This window comes from Poecilia formosa, unplaced genomic scaffold, assembly GCF_000485575.1.
Source record: "Poecilia formosa unplaced genomic scaffold, Poecilia_formosa-5.1.2 Scaffold31, whole genome shotgun sequence".
NCBI lineage: Eukaryota > Metazoa > Chordata > Actinopteri > Cyprinodontiformes > Poeciliidae > Poecilia > Poecilia formosa.
The window spans coordinates 3,326,117-3,338,611 of NW_006799970.1; the positions used below are offsets into that span (position 1 = coordinate 3,326,117).

General features: G+C 40.3%; 1 protein-coding gene across 6 annotated transcripts; it reads right to left on the reverse strand.

Annotated features, from left to right (window-relative positions):
• Positions 1 to 4,719: 4,719 nt before the first annotated feature.
• Positions 4,720 to 9,774, reverse strand: sptssb (serine palmitoyltransferase, small subunit B). Of its 6 annotated transcripts, none has more exons than XM_007549529.2 (2): positions 9,110 to 9,774; positions 4,720 to 7,248 (listed from the first exon to the last, which is right to left on the reverse strand). In XM_007549529.2, exon 2 carries the CDS (start codon positions 7,238 to 7,240, stop codon positions 6,998 to 7,000), a length of 243 nt encoding a protein of 80 aa, XP_007549591.1. In that variant the 5' UTR covers positions 7,241 to 7,248; positions 9,110 to 9,774; the 3' UTR covers positions 4,720 to 6,997. The 6 variants fall into 6 exon arrangements, with proteins under 6 accessions (XP_007549591.1, XP_016525731.1, XP_007549589.1 ...); XM_016670245.1 differs by having other exon boundaries at positions 9,342 to 9,773; XM_007549527.2 differs by having other exon boundaries at positions 9,141 to 9,769.
• Positions 9,775 to 12,495: the final 2,721 nt, after the last annotated feature.

Below are 12,495 nucleotides of genomic sequence, written 5' to 3' on the forward strand. Positions count from 1 at the left end.
CACCCTCAGTGGTAAGCTTTAGTCTGCCTAACAAACTGCATGAACCTCAGAAGGACCAGAAAGGTCTGGTATCAACTTCTCTGTCCCTCCCTGCCTTGCTGAGTTTCACAGTGAAATTCTTGGAATCAGTCAAACATTCCTTCACAGCAGCTTGCTCAGACTGGGATATTTCCTGTGTTAATTTATTTTATTTTAATTATTACTTAAGGCCTTATTCCTACAAACAGTAGCAGAACAAAACCACTTTAAAATACTCTCCTCTTAACTCAGCTTTGGTGTACTTTCGTGGCGACTTTAACACCGTTCTTATTTCAAAGGAGCAAAAAGATGGACAGTCAGAAACTGCTATTTCTTTGCATGTCCATTTGGTGGCAGACTTTCTTTTTTCTTTGCCCTTTTAGATGAATTTATGGCTTGCAATGAATCTGATTTCAAGGTACCCGCAATCAAGTGAATATATACGGAAATTCATACTAATATAGCTTTGCAAATATTTACGAATTACAAACCGGTCAACCTTTATCAGGCCTAATTTTTAGTCAACAGAGTCGACTAAAAACATTTTTCATCTTAGTTGAAAGAGTATTGACTCAGTCCCACCCAGTCTTTGGTTTTTATCAGCCTCTCCCGTGGTCGTATTCAACTTGCTCACGGATCAGATTCCACAGAAACGGGAGGTGTGTCACGCAGCAGATTTGTTGTCTATCTTTGATCTGTGAAAATGTCAATAATTGCATGACATGTCTTAACGTCACAACACAATACCCGTTTCATCAAACATCGGTAAAGAAAAGAAGGAAGAAAACATTTGGATGCATGAAATAATGGCTATTGTCAAACCACAGGAAACCTCTGTTGTACATATATGGTGATAATATTCTAAAGTGTGCATAATGCAACTCATGTCCAGTGTTTGCTTATTTGGTTGACTGTAACCGGTCCAAAAACCTCCATTTTAAACAGTTAAAGCAAACAGACGCACACACACGTACAAATAAAACAAACAGGAGGTATGTCCTCATTGTAGTTTGTAGAGCTAATAAAATACCGTGTATTTGTGGACATTTATACTTTGTGTGTAGAATATCCGGTCAAAAGCCTGTGTTTGCTCAAGCTCCATCCTAAAACTCTATAACAATAGACACAGACGAACACACCCAGCCATGCAAACAATGCTCGCTCAAAGCAAGCCCATTAAATAGATGTAACACCGAGTTAGAACTGGGCACTGCCCATTTTTATTTCTGTGATAGTGCATACCTCTTGTCAAGAGACTGCAGATGAAAAAAAATATATATATGTTGACGCACTAGACAGAGTCATGTGGTTAATCAGTGACAGTTCTTCATAAATATGAAGCAATGCAAAGCGACTCGAGCATTAAAGCCTGTTGGTGTCCCAAACTGTTTCTACTGAGCTGTGACAACAGCTTGAACTTCCAAAAATGTCTCAAAGATCTGCTCAGTGTTGTTCACCACAGATCTAAACCGATATTTTTACTACATGTAAATATTTAACAGATTTCATAGACTTCAATATGTAGTCCAGTCGTTAGTTAAGAGTTTACATTCATATGAAGGAATGACAAATAAATAAATGAATGAATGAACGGACGGATGGATGGATGGAGTCCATTTTTTTCTATGCACTGTTTGTTTTGTTAATTTTTTTACTGCTGTCTTTGTTCTGTTTTGTTTACATTATACAGTTGTTTTTTATGTGTAGAAGCCAAAAGTGTGCATAAATTATTACCATTATTATTATTTATATAATAATAAAATATTATACTAATGCTCAAAGCAGCAGCCCACTGATTACAGGACGATATCCTGCTACCAGCATCATGTTACTCAAGTGTAAAAGTACATTGTTGTGGCATTTTGCCACATGCAAATAGGCAACAGAGTGTTGATGACTAAAATATTTACACGTCTCTTTACCAAGATACAACTGAAAGGAAATGGATTGTACATCTCGTCTCAGAGACACAATGCCAGATCCTATTTTGCATTCAATCAGATAAGATATACAGATATAAAAGACGTACGATATAACGCTTAATAAATGCAACCAGTGGCAGATTTAGGGAAAAAAAAAAAAAAAAAAGAAGAGGTGCCCTAGGGAACTCCAATTAAAATTCAAACTTATCTGAGATTCTGGGGAGGATAAAATGCAGTGTAGTCCCAGTGAAAGCACTTAGTCTAGTCCTCCTATTATCAGCTGCAGGAAAAACCTGCTGCATACAAGCAATGGAAAACTTGCTAAGGGCACAAGTGACAGATTAGTTGTATTTTATTATCTGGTGTGTGTGTGCCCCTCTTTCTAATACCACACCAGGCAGAAGGAGCCACTGGCAGAAGTAAGTGTAGAGAAATGTGTGTGTGTGTGTGTGTGTGTGTGTGTGTGTGTGTTGTATGGTTTTCATGTTGTATTAAGACCCAAAATAGGAAAGCAATAGTGGTTGCAATGGAAGAGCTGGTGGACATCACCAGCAGCCTTCCAGTGTAAGTTCAGAACGAAAAATGTTGATAATGTCGATGTTGTGATTGTGCTGCATGATTCACTTTCATTTAAGGCTTGTAAACAAGCAGGCCTTTACACACCACCCTGTCCTCTTTATGCATTCGAACACTTGGAACACTTGGATTATTCTGGTTTTAAAAAGGTGGGCCCAAGAACGGCACCAAAAGATTTCATCTCATCAAGGCAAACACATTTTCAGACCGATGAATACGAGACATCAGTTCTCGTGATTCATCTTATGGAACAAGTGTGTTAGGTTTCCTCGCCGGTGGTGAACTTTAACCTACCTTCACTGTTTTTGTCAGACAAGCTGCTGCTAAATTAATTCTCTCTGTGTGCAGCAATAATTTTTGTAACATGAGCAAACATGAGCACCTTGTATCAACTTTTAAACACTAACTGGGCCGTTGTAGGTTGAAAAGAAAAACACACAAAGATGTGCGTCTTCCTTTGTGTCAGGTGTGCTGTGTGTGAACGTTGCTGAAGTATGTCTCCCTTCCACCTCAGCACCTTTTCCTATTGTTTGGGTGAACAACACTAATGGGCCACGTGTAAACACAGCAGAAAGAGGACACCAACCGTCTCCTTGAGTGTTTAGGAGTCTGTGGGCAGCTTTGTTTACACCTCTAACATTCATGGGACATAAACTAACACGGTCAGTGTCAACGCAAAAGCTGCTCCTCAGAGACCATGGGTTGGAAACAGACACTACGCCGACACAGAACGAGAAAAAGCCTCGACTTTTTATGACGAAGAAAGGTAAAAAACAACAACAACAAAAAAAAACAACAAATAAGACATAGAGAAAGGAAAGTAAGGAGGAGGACAGAGGTTTGCAGTGACATTTTGGTTGGGCTGGGATGCGTGGGGGATGACAACTGAGGGTGTTGCACCTATTGCCTTCCAACATCCTGGAAAAATACAAGGTGAAGGTGTTCGGTTACAACTCATAAACACAGCAGCCCTGCTGTAGCCCAACTTCACCACAGGTAAGCTGCTACTCAGGCCTCTATCCTCGTCCTCATGTGGCATAAATGTGCATTAAAAGTAAAGTGCCCTGGAAAAGCAATCACGCCACTTTTATTGGGATTTTTTAAATAAATTTTTATAATATATCTAAAAAACGTGGCATGCAGTTGCGTTCATCCTCCTTTATTCTGGATAGCAGTGCAGCCAGTGAGTTTCAGGGGTCACTTAAACACCTGTGTGTAATTTGACCACATTATCGAGGTTACTCTGTACTGCCTGTATCCAGATCGGTCAGATAAAGCTACGAATAAGTTTAAAATACAGCTATGGCAGCATTAATGAAAGAAGTAGCCCAGGGTCGCTTTGGGGTAGCTGCAGAGATCCACAACTCAGGTGGTTGAATCTGTTGGCAAAACGATTAGTATCTTAGCTAAGACTTGAGAGACTGGGGTCAAAGTTCACCTTAGCCAGATGAGAGCGATAATGGAATGGTTGTGCTAGAATGGCCCAGTCAAATCCGACACCCAAGTCTAATTAAATTTTTTAAAAATTAAAATTTTATTCAAATAAATTTTTTTAAATCAAATTATTAAATTTCAGGTATTTTGGGCAATACCTGAACAATATTGCCAAAAAAGAATGAATGGGCTCAACAACCAATAAACGCTTCGTATTACTTGTACTATTTCAATTTTTATTTGGAAAATATGTAGAAAAAAAAATCACGTCTTACTATGACCACCGTGATAATGCAGTACTTGTGTTTTGCACTATTGCATAAATACCAATGAAAATGCGTCAAATGTAGCAGTTGTAATGTGGCAAAAGTGATAAAAGTTGCGGGTCTCGTTACTTTTCTTGGCACTGCATTCGAAAAATGGCCTGGAGGAGCATTCATGTGTGTCAGTCAGTGTTGCATACTTTATAATGGGTCAAACAAAGACCGTGGCCTGAGGACACCAGAGCTCTGTGGGTAGGGGCAGCTCACCACGCAGGTGTTCGATTCACCGTGGCAAACACGGCTCTGAAGAACTGGTTTAGTGGCTCGTCCGCTTATTGTCCAAATCCGTCTCATGTGGTGAAGCGTTTCAGGTCGGGGTTTTTTGTTCGGCTTTCTTCTGTTTCAAAGCAGCTGAAGCCACATCCAACGTGAACATGTACCTCAAACTATTCCCAGCAGTTGTGGCAAAAACAGCAAGCACGAAAAAGAGACAAAGAGCGTCTGCATAAGTGTCATCCAATGCCTTTATTTTTGCGATTACTACAGTGACGTGTAGCTATCATGTAGAAATACAACATCCAGTTTGGTAAACTGTGAGAGAGAAAAAAAAGCATCTCAGAGGCCTCTTCATTCTTGCTGGACAATGTGTCACATTGATGAAAGTGTTTATCAAAAGTCAAGGGAACATAATACAAACTGGGAATAATACAAAAAGCACGTTAAGGCAGAAATAAAAGAACAAACAATGCAGTAATCATGGCCTACAAGAGACTTTGACATAAATAATTGAGCAATAAAACGTTTGGTAACTGACATTGTAACCAGCCAAGCATTTACCAATGAACATAAATACATACGTAAATAAAATTAGCATGTCATCAGTGAGCCCTTGATCCACAGCACAAATAATTAAAGCCGAGCTTCAACTCAGAAATATGCACAATTCTAATCACGACGACTCAAGGCGTCATCTCTACAGATCAGCTGCAGCCGAGGAAGACATTTTTTTTTTTTTTCCTTTCGACTAATTTTCCAGCTGCGTGACACAGCAAATACGTGCAAAGCATAGCTATGCCACGAGCAAAGCCAAGCCCGGCCATAGAGGAGCGCTAAATCAATATTTGTCCCCCGTTCAGTGCTCAGCACACCTTTCCGTCATGCCATTGTGTATATATATATATATATAAAAACTGAGATAAAGAAAACTCGGCTCATTTCATCGTTGTTATTCTTTTATTGCTCCTTTTGATCGGCACATAACTAAACAGACTCAGGGCCAGATGTAGCTGATAGGTTCACATCGGTTGCATAGCTAAAGCTTTCTCTTCTAATATAATCGCTTCTGCGCTGCGAGGTTTCAGGTTTGCTTTTTCAGTGCATCAAGGAAACAAAAAAAAGAAAATAAAAATTTTTCCCCTTTTTATTTTCTCAAGCATAATTAAAAACATAGTATTTGGTGCATGTCAACACAGCTGTGATAAACTCTCCCACTTTAATCAGAATTTTATGTGAAATTTAATGTAAAATTGAATTTTATGTGAAATTTAATGTAAAATTGAACTTTACATTTGTTTTCATCTCCCTTCTCAAAGCCAAATGACTTCATTCACCACAGTTCCAGCTGTTTGAAGACATGTGGAAACACAGGCAAGCAGCTGTTTTACTGTTGCTAATACATGAAGCTCAACACACATTTGCCTGACTTGTTTTGCAAGACATCTTGTCTGAGGGACAGAAAAAAAAAAGAATAAGGCTCTGTGTTACATCATATTAAATATCAGATGAAGAGCCAAATGCTACCTTGGCGCGAGAAAATGCCGCAAAAGCGGGAAAGAAATTGATTCCTGGAGGTATTTTTTTTTGTTTTAGTATTAGTTTTCTAATCTTTCCCATTTTGAATAGTGGATAAGAAACCCATTTGTCTTACCAAAAAAAAAGTGATTAGACGCTCAGATCAACTTAAAAAAGTAAAGTATAAATTTAAAAAGCTGCTTAAATACACTTACTTTTTAGTTATCAAATGAAGGCGAACATCGTTGAAACTGAGTAAATCATTTTTTTGATGTTGGATTTTTTTTTCCTCCACTTAAATGTTCTCAAATTAAAAGTTAGATTTCTCCATGTTTTGTGAAAGACTGTGTTACTCTGGTAAAAGATTTAAATATTCTGAGGCTTTTTATATAACTTTAGGTGGGGTGCCGTTAGATGTTATGTATATTGCATTTGTTATTTCAAACACAACCAGATTAAGAAAAAGAGAAAGAAAAGTTAACAAAAAAGTTTCATGACCTTTACTGCTTTAGTTCTGAAAAAAAAAAAAAAAAAAAAAAAAACAAAACTTCCATATTGTCCAGATCTTATTCTGCTAAAAATCAGAGCTACTGGGATACCTTCATGACGTTTGCAGAAGAAAGAGAGACCGGTTGTGCTTTGTTGTTTGTCAAGCATGCAAATTCACCTGTCACGTTTGGCCCCATCATGCAAAACCCGGAGGTGGGATGCACTCAAACGGGACATATGGGGAGGAAAAGGAAAACCAAACATTTCAATAGTGCAGGAAATTAAAGCACTGCTGTGTAATACCATCGGGTAAGGCCAGAGGGCGTGGGATCCAAAAAGACGTGAGTAAGGCTTCCAGATCATTCCGGCAAGATCTTCATGTTTTCAGTATCGATGAAGTGTCCGGCTTGTGGTTCCGGTGAAGAAGAGAGAGGCTTTGTAAGCCGCCCCTTCTTCTTCTTCTGTTTTTTTATGAGTCTTTTCCCTCCGTTTTCCTCCTTCGTTTCAGTTCATGAGCGCCACGGCGCTCTCCGGTTGGCCGTCGATGATCTCAGAGAAGAACTCCAGAGCCAGACGCACGTGGATGGGCACGAACACGTACGAGGTGTAGACCACCATGGCAATGGCGGAGAAGAGGACAGAGTTAAAGATGGACTTCTCCCACGGTTCCAGGACGTAGATGCCGGTGATGAGCAGGTACTGGTAGTAGAGCCAGGCCAGGTACTCCCACATGTTTTTGAAGTTCATCCTGCCAGCTGGGGAGTGGGCAAACAGAGGTGAAAGGAAATGAAAAGTGAAGTGGTTTGAATGAGATTTAAAAGTTGGAACTGTAACATAAGTTCTGACTGTGCGTGCTGCTGAGGAGAAGTTAAAATATTGATACAAACAGCAACACTTTTCACAGAACCATGCATTTAAATGTCAACCCAAGCACAAATAAATGGGAGTGCAACAATGTTACAGTTCTATTTTTCCGTATTGAACGGTTGTTACAAGTGGAAATACATGCTAACGTTACATGTGGAATGTACTGTGTGCACTCGAGTGTATCCAAAAACAAACGCAATGTTAAATACGTGTTGGCCTGCGTTTCCAGTTTCCTTGAGACAAAGTAATTTTTGGTTTATCACAAAAAGACACTTGTAAACTTTATTTTTGTGAATAGAGATTAGTTTTAAGATTCCTCAAACACAAAGTTGACCAAAGAAATAAGTCAACTTCATCACCACTTCTGATGTTTGAGTGGTAACTTTTAAGTGATTTACATATTTTCTTTTTTTTTTTAGATCACATTTATTTAGGCTTTAAAAGAACTGACAAAAAACCCTGTAACTATTAGTTGTGAGTCTTAGGAACATTTACAGTCTGATAGGTGAGAGTTATAGTTTAATTTGTTTACTATCCACCAATCACTTCTGCTACACGAGCCTGTGATGGTGTCAGACTTGCATAGCAGAGGAAATAAATGCAAATCAATCAACAGATCAATAAATTATAGTTTTCCATTGAAACTTATCGGCGTATACACAATGAATCTGACCCGACACTAATAACTGTAAGATTTCATGAAACAAATTCTATTATTAAATCAATATATCTGTTGTCTTAATGCAAAAATCAAGAATCTTAAAATGCACAACAATGTGATGGCTGATGGGTTTGACTGGAAGTGGAGCCCAAATCAAATTCTCATCAGGGCCCCACATCTAATTTTACTTGGACATAACCACCTCTAAAAAAAACACCACCACCACCACACCAGTGACCTGAAATCAATAAAGCCTTACAAAACAGATTACAGGAACAACACCAAATTAAATCACACTCCCACATGACCTGAAAACCGTTACCACTTATCATCACTCACGCTTGGGTTTACCATTTCACAAGGGAAATATAAGCAGCGGCTGTGCAATTTCCCCCAGACGATCAGACGGCCGAACCTGTTTTTCTAAGCTTTGCTTACATCATGGGTGCCCAAGGTGGGTCCCTGGAGGGCCGGCATCCTGCATGTTTTAGTTCTCTCCCTGGTGGTGGTAACAACCTTTTCAGCATCTCAATGTTCTCCTTAGGCCTCTAATGAGCCATCATTTGATCCAGGTGCGTTAAACAAGGGACAGAACTAAAACATGCAGGATGCCGGCCCTTCAGGACCCACTTTGGACACCCCTGGCTTACATCAATAATGGTTTCTGCTCTGGGATCAAGTGCTCCATTTTACACACATTGAAGGAAGATATGTTTATTTTATTATTTCCAATAAAACTTGTGCAGATGTGAGTATAGCTCCTGTCACTGTGGAGGGAGGGGCCAACAGGTCAACTGTTTGTTTGTTTTTTGAGAGAGAAAATGGAGGGAAAGCTTTAATTACAAAGGAATTTTAACAAAGGATTTGGCCAAATTCATGGATAAAGATTGCATAAGCATGAGCTAAAGACAAAAAACAACAACAACAAAAACAACACCGTTTGGACTTGTTTACATCTACTTTTTTGATTGCCAACAAAAAGGAAGATTGTGGACAACAACAAAAAACAGATAAATCCCAGACCGACGGCTTAGTTCAACAAAAGCAAATCAGAAATTACAATTAAGCTTTAGATTGAATATATATACCTATACATATAAGAAGGGGTTTGTTACTGACCTCAGTCGGTGGGAACCCCCTGGTTGTCTCCTCTGCAACAGGACCAGCTGCAGCCCGCGTCCCCCCTGCTGCTCCGCTGCTTTCTGTAAACCAGCCGTCTCACCAGTCCACCTCTCTCTCTCGCTCATATGCATAAATACACGCGGCCGTCATACATGCTCTGGAAATGGCACCACACCCACAGCTGGTGTTTACACTCACCCTTCACCTGGCTCGCCGATCATGCAGGTGGAGCGACGGAGGCGGAGGAGGCGGACCGGTTGACGCATAGGCCGGTCAGCGTGCGCTAATATTCGCGGCCAAGAAGAAGCGGCTGGTGCATCAGAGGGCGCAGAAGGGAGCCGATGTATTCCGGGCTGCGGCTGTGTTTTTCTTTTACTTTTTTCTTTTTTTTCCGCGCCATGCATGATGCGCCGCTCTGTGCGGCGTCCCTAAATTTTTCTCCAATCCGCGCCGCATCCTTGGCGCTGCTGTCCCGCCATCCTGCAGCCAGAAGCTGCGCCGCAGTCTCTCTCTCTCTCTCCCCCCTCCTGACACAGCGAGCAGCAACGGCAGCAGCAGCAGCGGAATGGAAAAACAAGCTGCTCCACACTCACAGTAACCGGGTTGGTCATTATTAAAGACACCAAATCTGAAACATTTAACGGTATAAAGGCACCTGATTGCTCGTAAAATCTAAATCTGACTGCAAGGACGTCAAAGTAAACTGAAAAAGCGATTTAGAAAGTATGTGGACCAACAACACGGCTCCTCATGACAGACACACTGGATTTAACCAGTTTGAATTTTGCTTCTCCTGATATTGACTCTTCCACCCAACTCTGGGATCTCCCCCCACTCCCACCAACATTTAGGTTCTCTTGAATTTAGAATGTATCATAAACATCTTTAAAAGTAGAATTTCTTCACACCCTACTATGATGTAATCGCTGTGTTGTAGCTTACAGAGTAAAAGAAAGGCTGCTGACCTGACATGTTCAGCAGGCGGGTAGTGATGCCAGTCACAAGGAGAATAAAACACTTGAGATCATTACTAAAGAAGCTAGCTGTCCACAGATTGCCATATCTTAGTATATCCGTGGAAAGTTTAGTGGATGGAAAAAGTGTGGTAACGTCTGTGCATCACGAGCATGTATCCAGGACACAAGTTACAAAACTGTTTCTTTTTTGTTAAGCCTCTTCTTACCCATAGACGGCTCCAGCAGTTAGCTAACAAGAAAAAGACTGGACTCAATCTCACTGGTCTAAAGATTTATTTTCAGGACTTATTTATCTTATTGGATAATTAAGACCAGGAGGAAGAATGGAAGGCCACAAAATCCAAATTACTTGAGTCCCAGTGTGAAGTTTCTGCAGCAATATAAAGATTTTCAGAGCCTTTAGGACCAGTGATGAAATAAATACACTAATCTAGAGAATCTGAATACCCGGACATCCTTGTTTGCTTTCTGGAAGCCTCCCTTTCCACTTTAAAGCAGGACAATCTGATTCATTTTGGGGAAGGGATCGAACAGAGGTAGGAAATCGTATCTCCTTAATTGTAGGTTTGCTGAGAAGCTCGGTTGTGACGCTGCATTATTGATGTGTAAACACACAGCAGCGCCGATAAGGCGCACCAGTTATGCATGGATACACTTTATTTTATTTGTTTTGTTGGGCTATAAATGGAAATTGAATCTGTCCGAACAGATTTCAGGTTAAGATTAGTGGTAAAACGACCCTGTGAGTCCAGACCTGCTTTTAATGTAGCATTTAGAAAATTATGAACACAAGGAATCAGCAAGGAACACACTGTTTGTCTCTAACATCTTGAAACAGTTTAAAGTGCTACTTTACAAGAGCTAAAGATGACAAAGTATTCTGTGCAAAGGCAAGAATGAAAAAAAAAACAAAAAACATAGTGATGGTGAAATACACACACTGTGGATTCACTTCATTCACTTTCCCAAGTGGATCTGATTACCGTTAACAACGAGCTCAGGTTTGCGAAAAACGAGACCGGCTCTCCTCGAGGTAAAATGTGAGACGTGTCACAAAAGACCGAGACACGGCGACACACACACGTTCCTCCACAGCATAGACTACATGATTATATGAAGGAAGACAACAAATCTGGTGGTAAAACAAAAGCAAAACATAATTCCTGGCTTTTCTTGCTTTAAAATGAAAAAAATAAAAATAAACATCCGTGAAAAACAATTCAACTGCTTTCACTTGCTGATAAGCACCACATGAAAGTGCTTCAAAAATAATACGTTTGGTTCTGGTGCAAAGAAAAATCCCCTTCCCCCATTGATCATCAACAACCTGTTGCCCTGACAACCCACATCATTAAGTATCTGGAGTTGGAGGGGAAGACGCCGTCACACACCTGCTGCAGCAAAACCACTGTCATCTGGACAAAACCTGCAGCACTGTGAGGATCACGTTCTTTGGTTTCTCCAGAGCATTTAGCACAATTCAGCCTGATCTGCTCTGTGAGAAACTCCAGAAGACTCAGGTGGAGGCCTCAATGATCACCTGGATCTGTGACTACCTGACAAACAGACCACAGTTTATGAGACTGGAGGACTGTGTGTCTAACCAGGTTGTCAGCAGCACAGGAGCACCACAGGGCTCTGTACTCTTGTTTTCTGGACTCCTGTGAAGCTGAGGACGGAGATCCGTTGGATCGCTTTGTGATGAGAACAATCAACTCATTTCTAATGTGAACTAAACAAATGAGATGATTGTTTCCAAGCCTGGGAAGATTTGCAGTCGTGCCATAATCTATTTTTAGGGAATGGATTAGTTTTTCATGAGATGTTCAGGGCTCTTACACCAACATAACCCTGCTTCAACCTTCTATACATCTTTCTCCCTGGCTTGTCTGCTGTGTTTCTTAGTTACTTGTTTCTCTGAGGTCTTCAGTATAAAAAGAAGCAGTTCTGTGATCTTAACCTACACAGAGCTCAATCTACTCATTTCCAACTGAATTTCACTGAATTTTATTTAAATGAGGCAAAGGCACGTTGCAGTTTTTACAATGTTATTTGTAGCAAGATGATTAAAACGCAGCATCTTCTTCTGCTTCAGCGCTACGCACTGATTTGTGATGGTCTGTTGCATAAAATCCCAACAGCCTACATGAAAGTTAGTGGTTGTGAGATTAAAAGTGGAAAGGTTCCAGGATCATAAACGCTTTGGCAAGGCGATGCAGCATTTAAATCCATTTTACTGCAGCCGAGGCAACAAAAGCAAGTCATCTTATAAATAAAACCAACTCGCATTATGCAAAAAAAAGTTGTAATTTACTTTCCATAATGCGTGCAGACGGCTTTTCACACTCAGGACTCAACGCTTCTCAGTTTGTTTT

Bases quoted from the DNA above. Each gene is read 5' to 3' on its own strand.
- sptssb (XM_007549529.2), bottom strand. From the start codon at position 7,240: ATGAACTTCAAAAACATGTGGGAGTACCTGGCCTGGCTCTACTACCAG.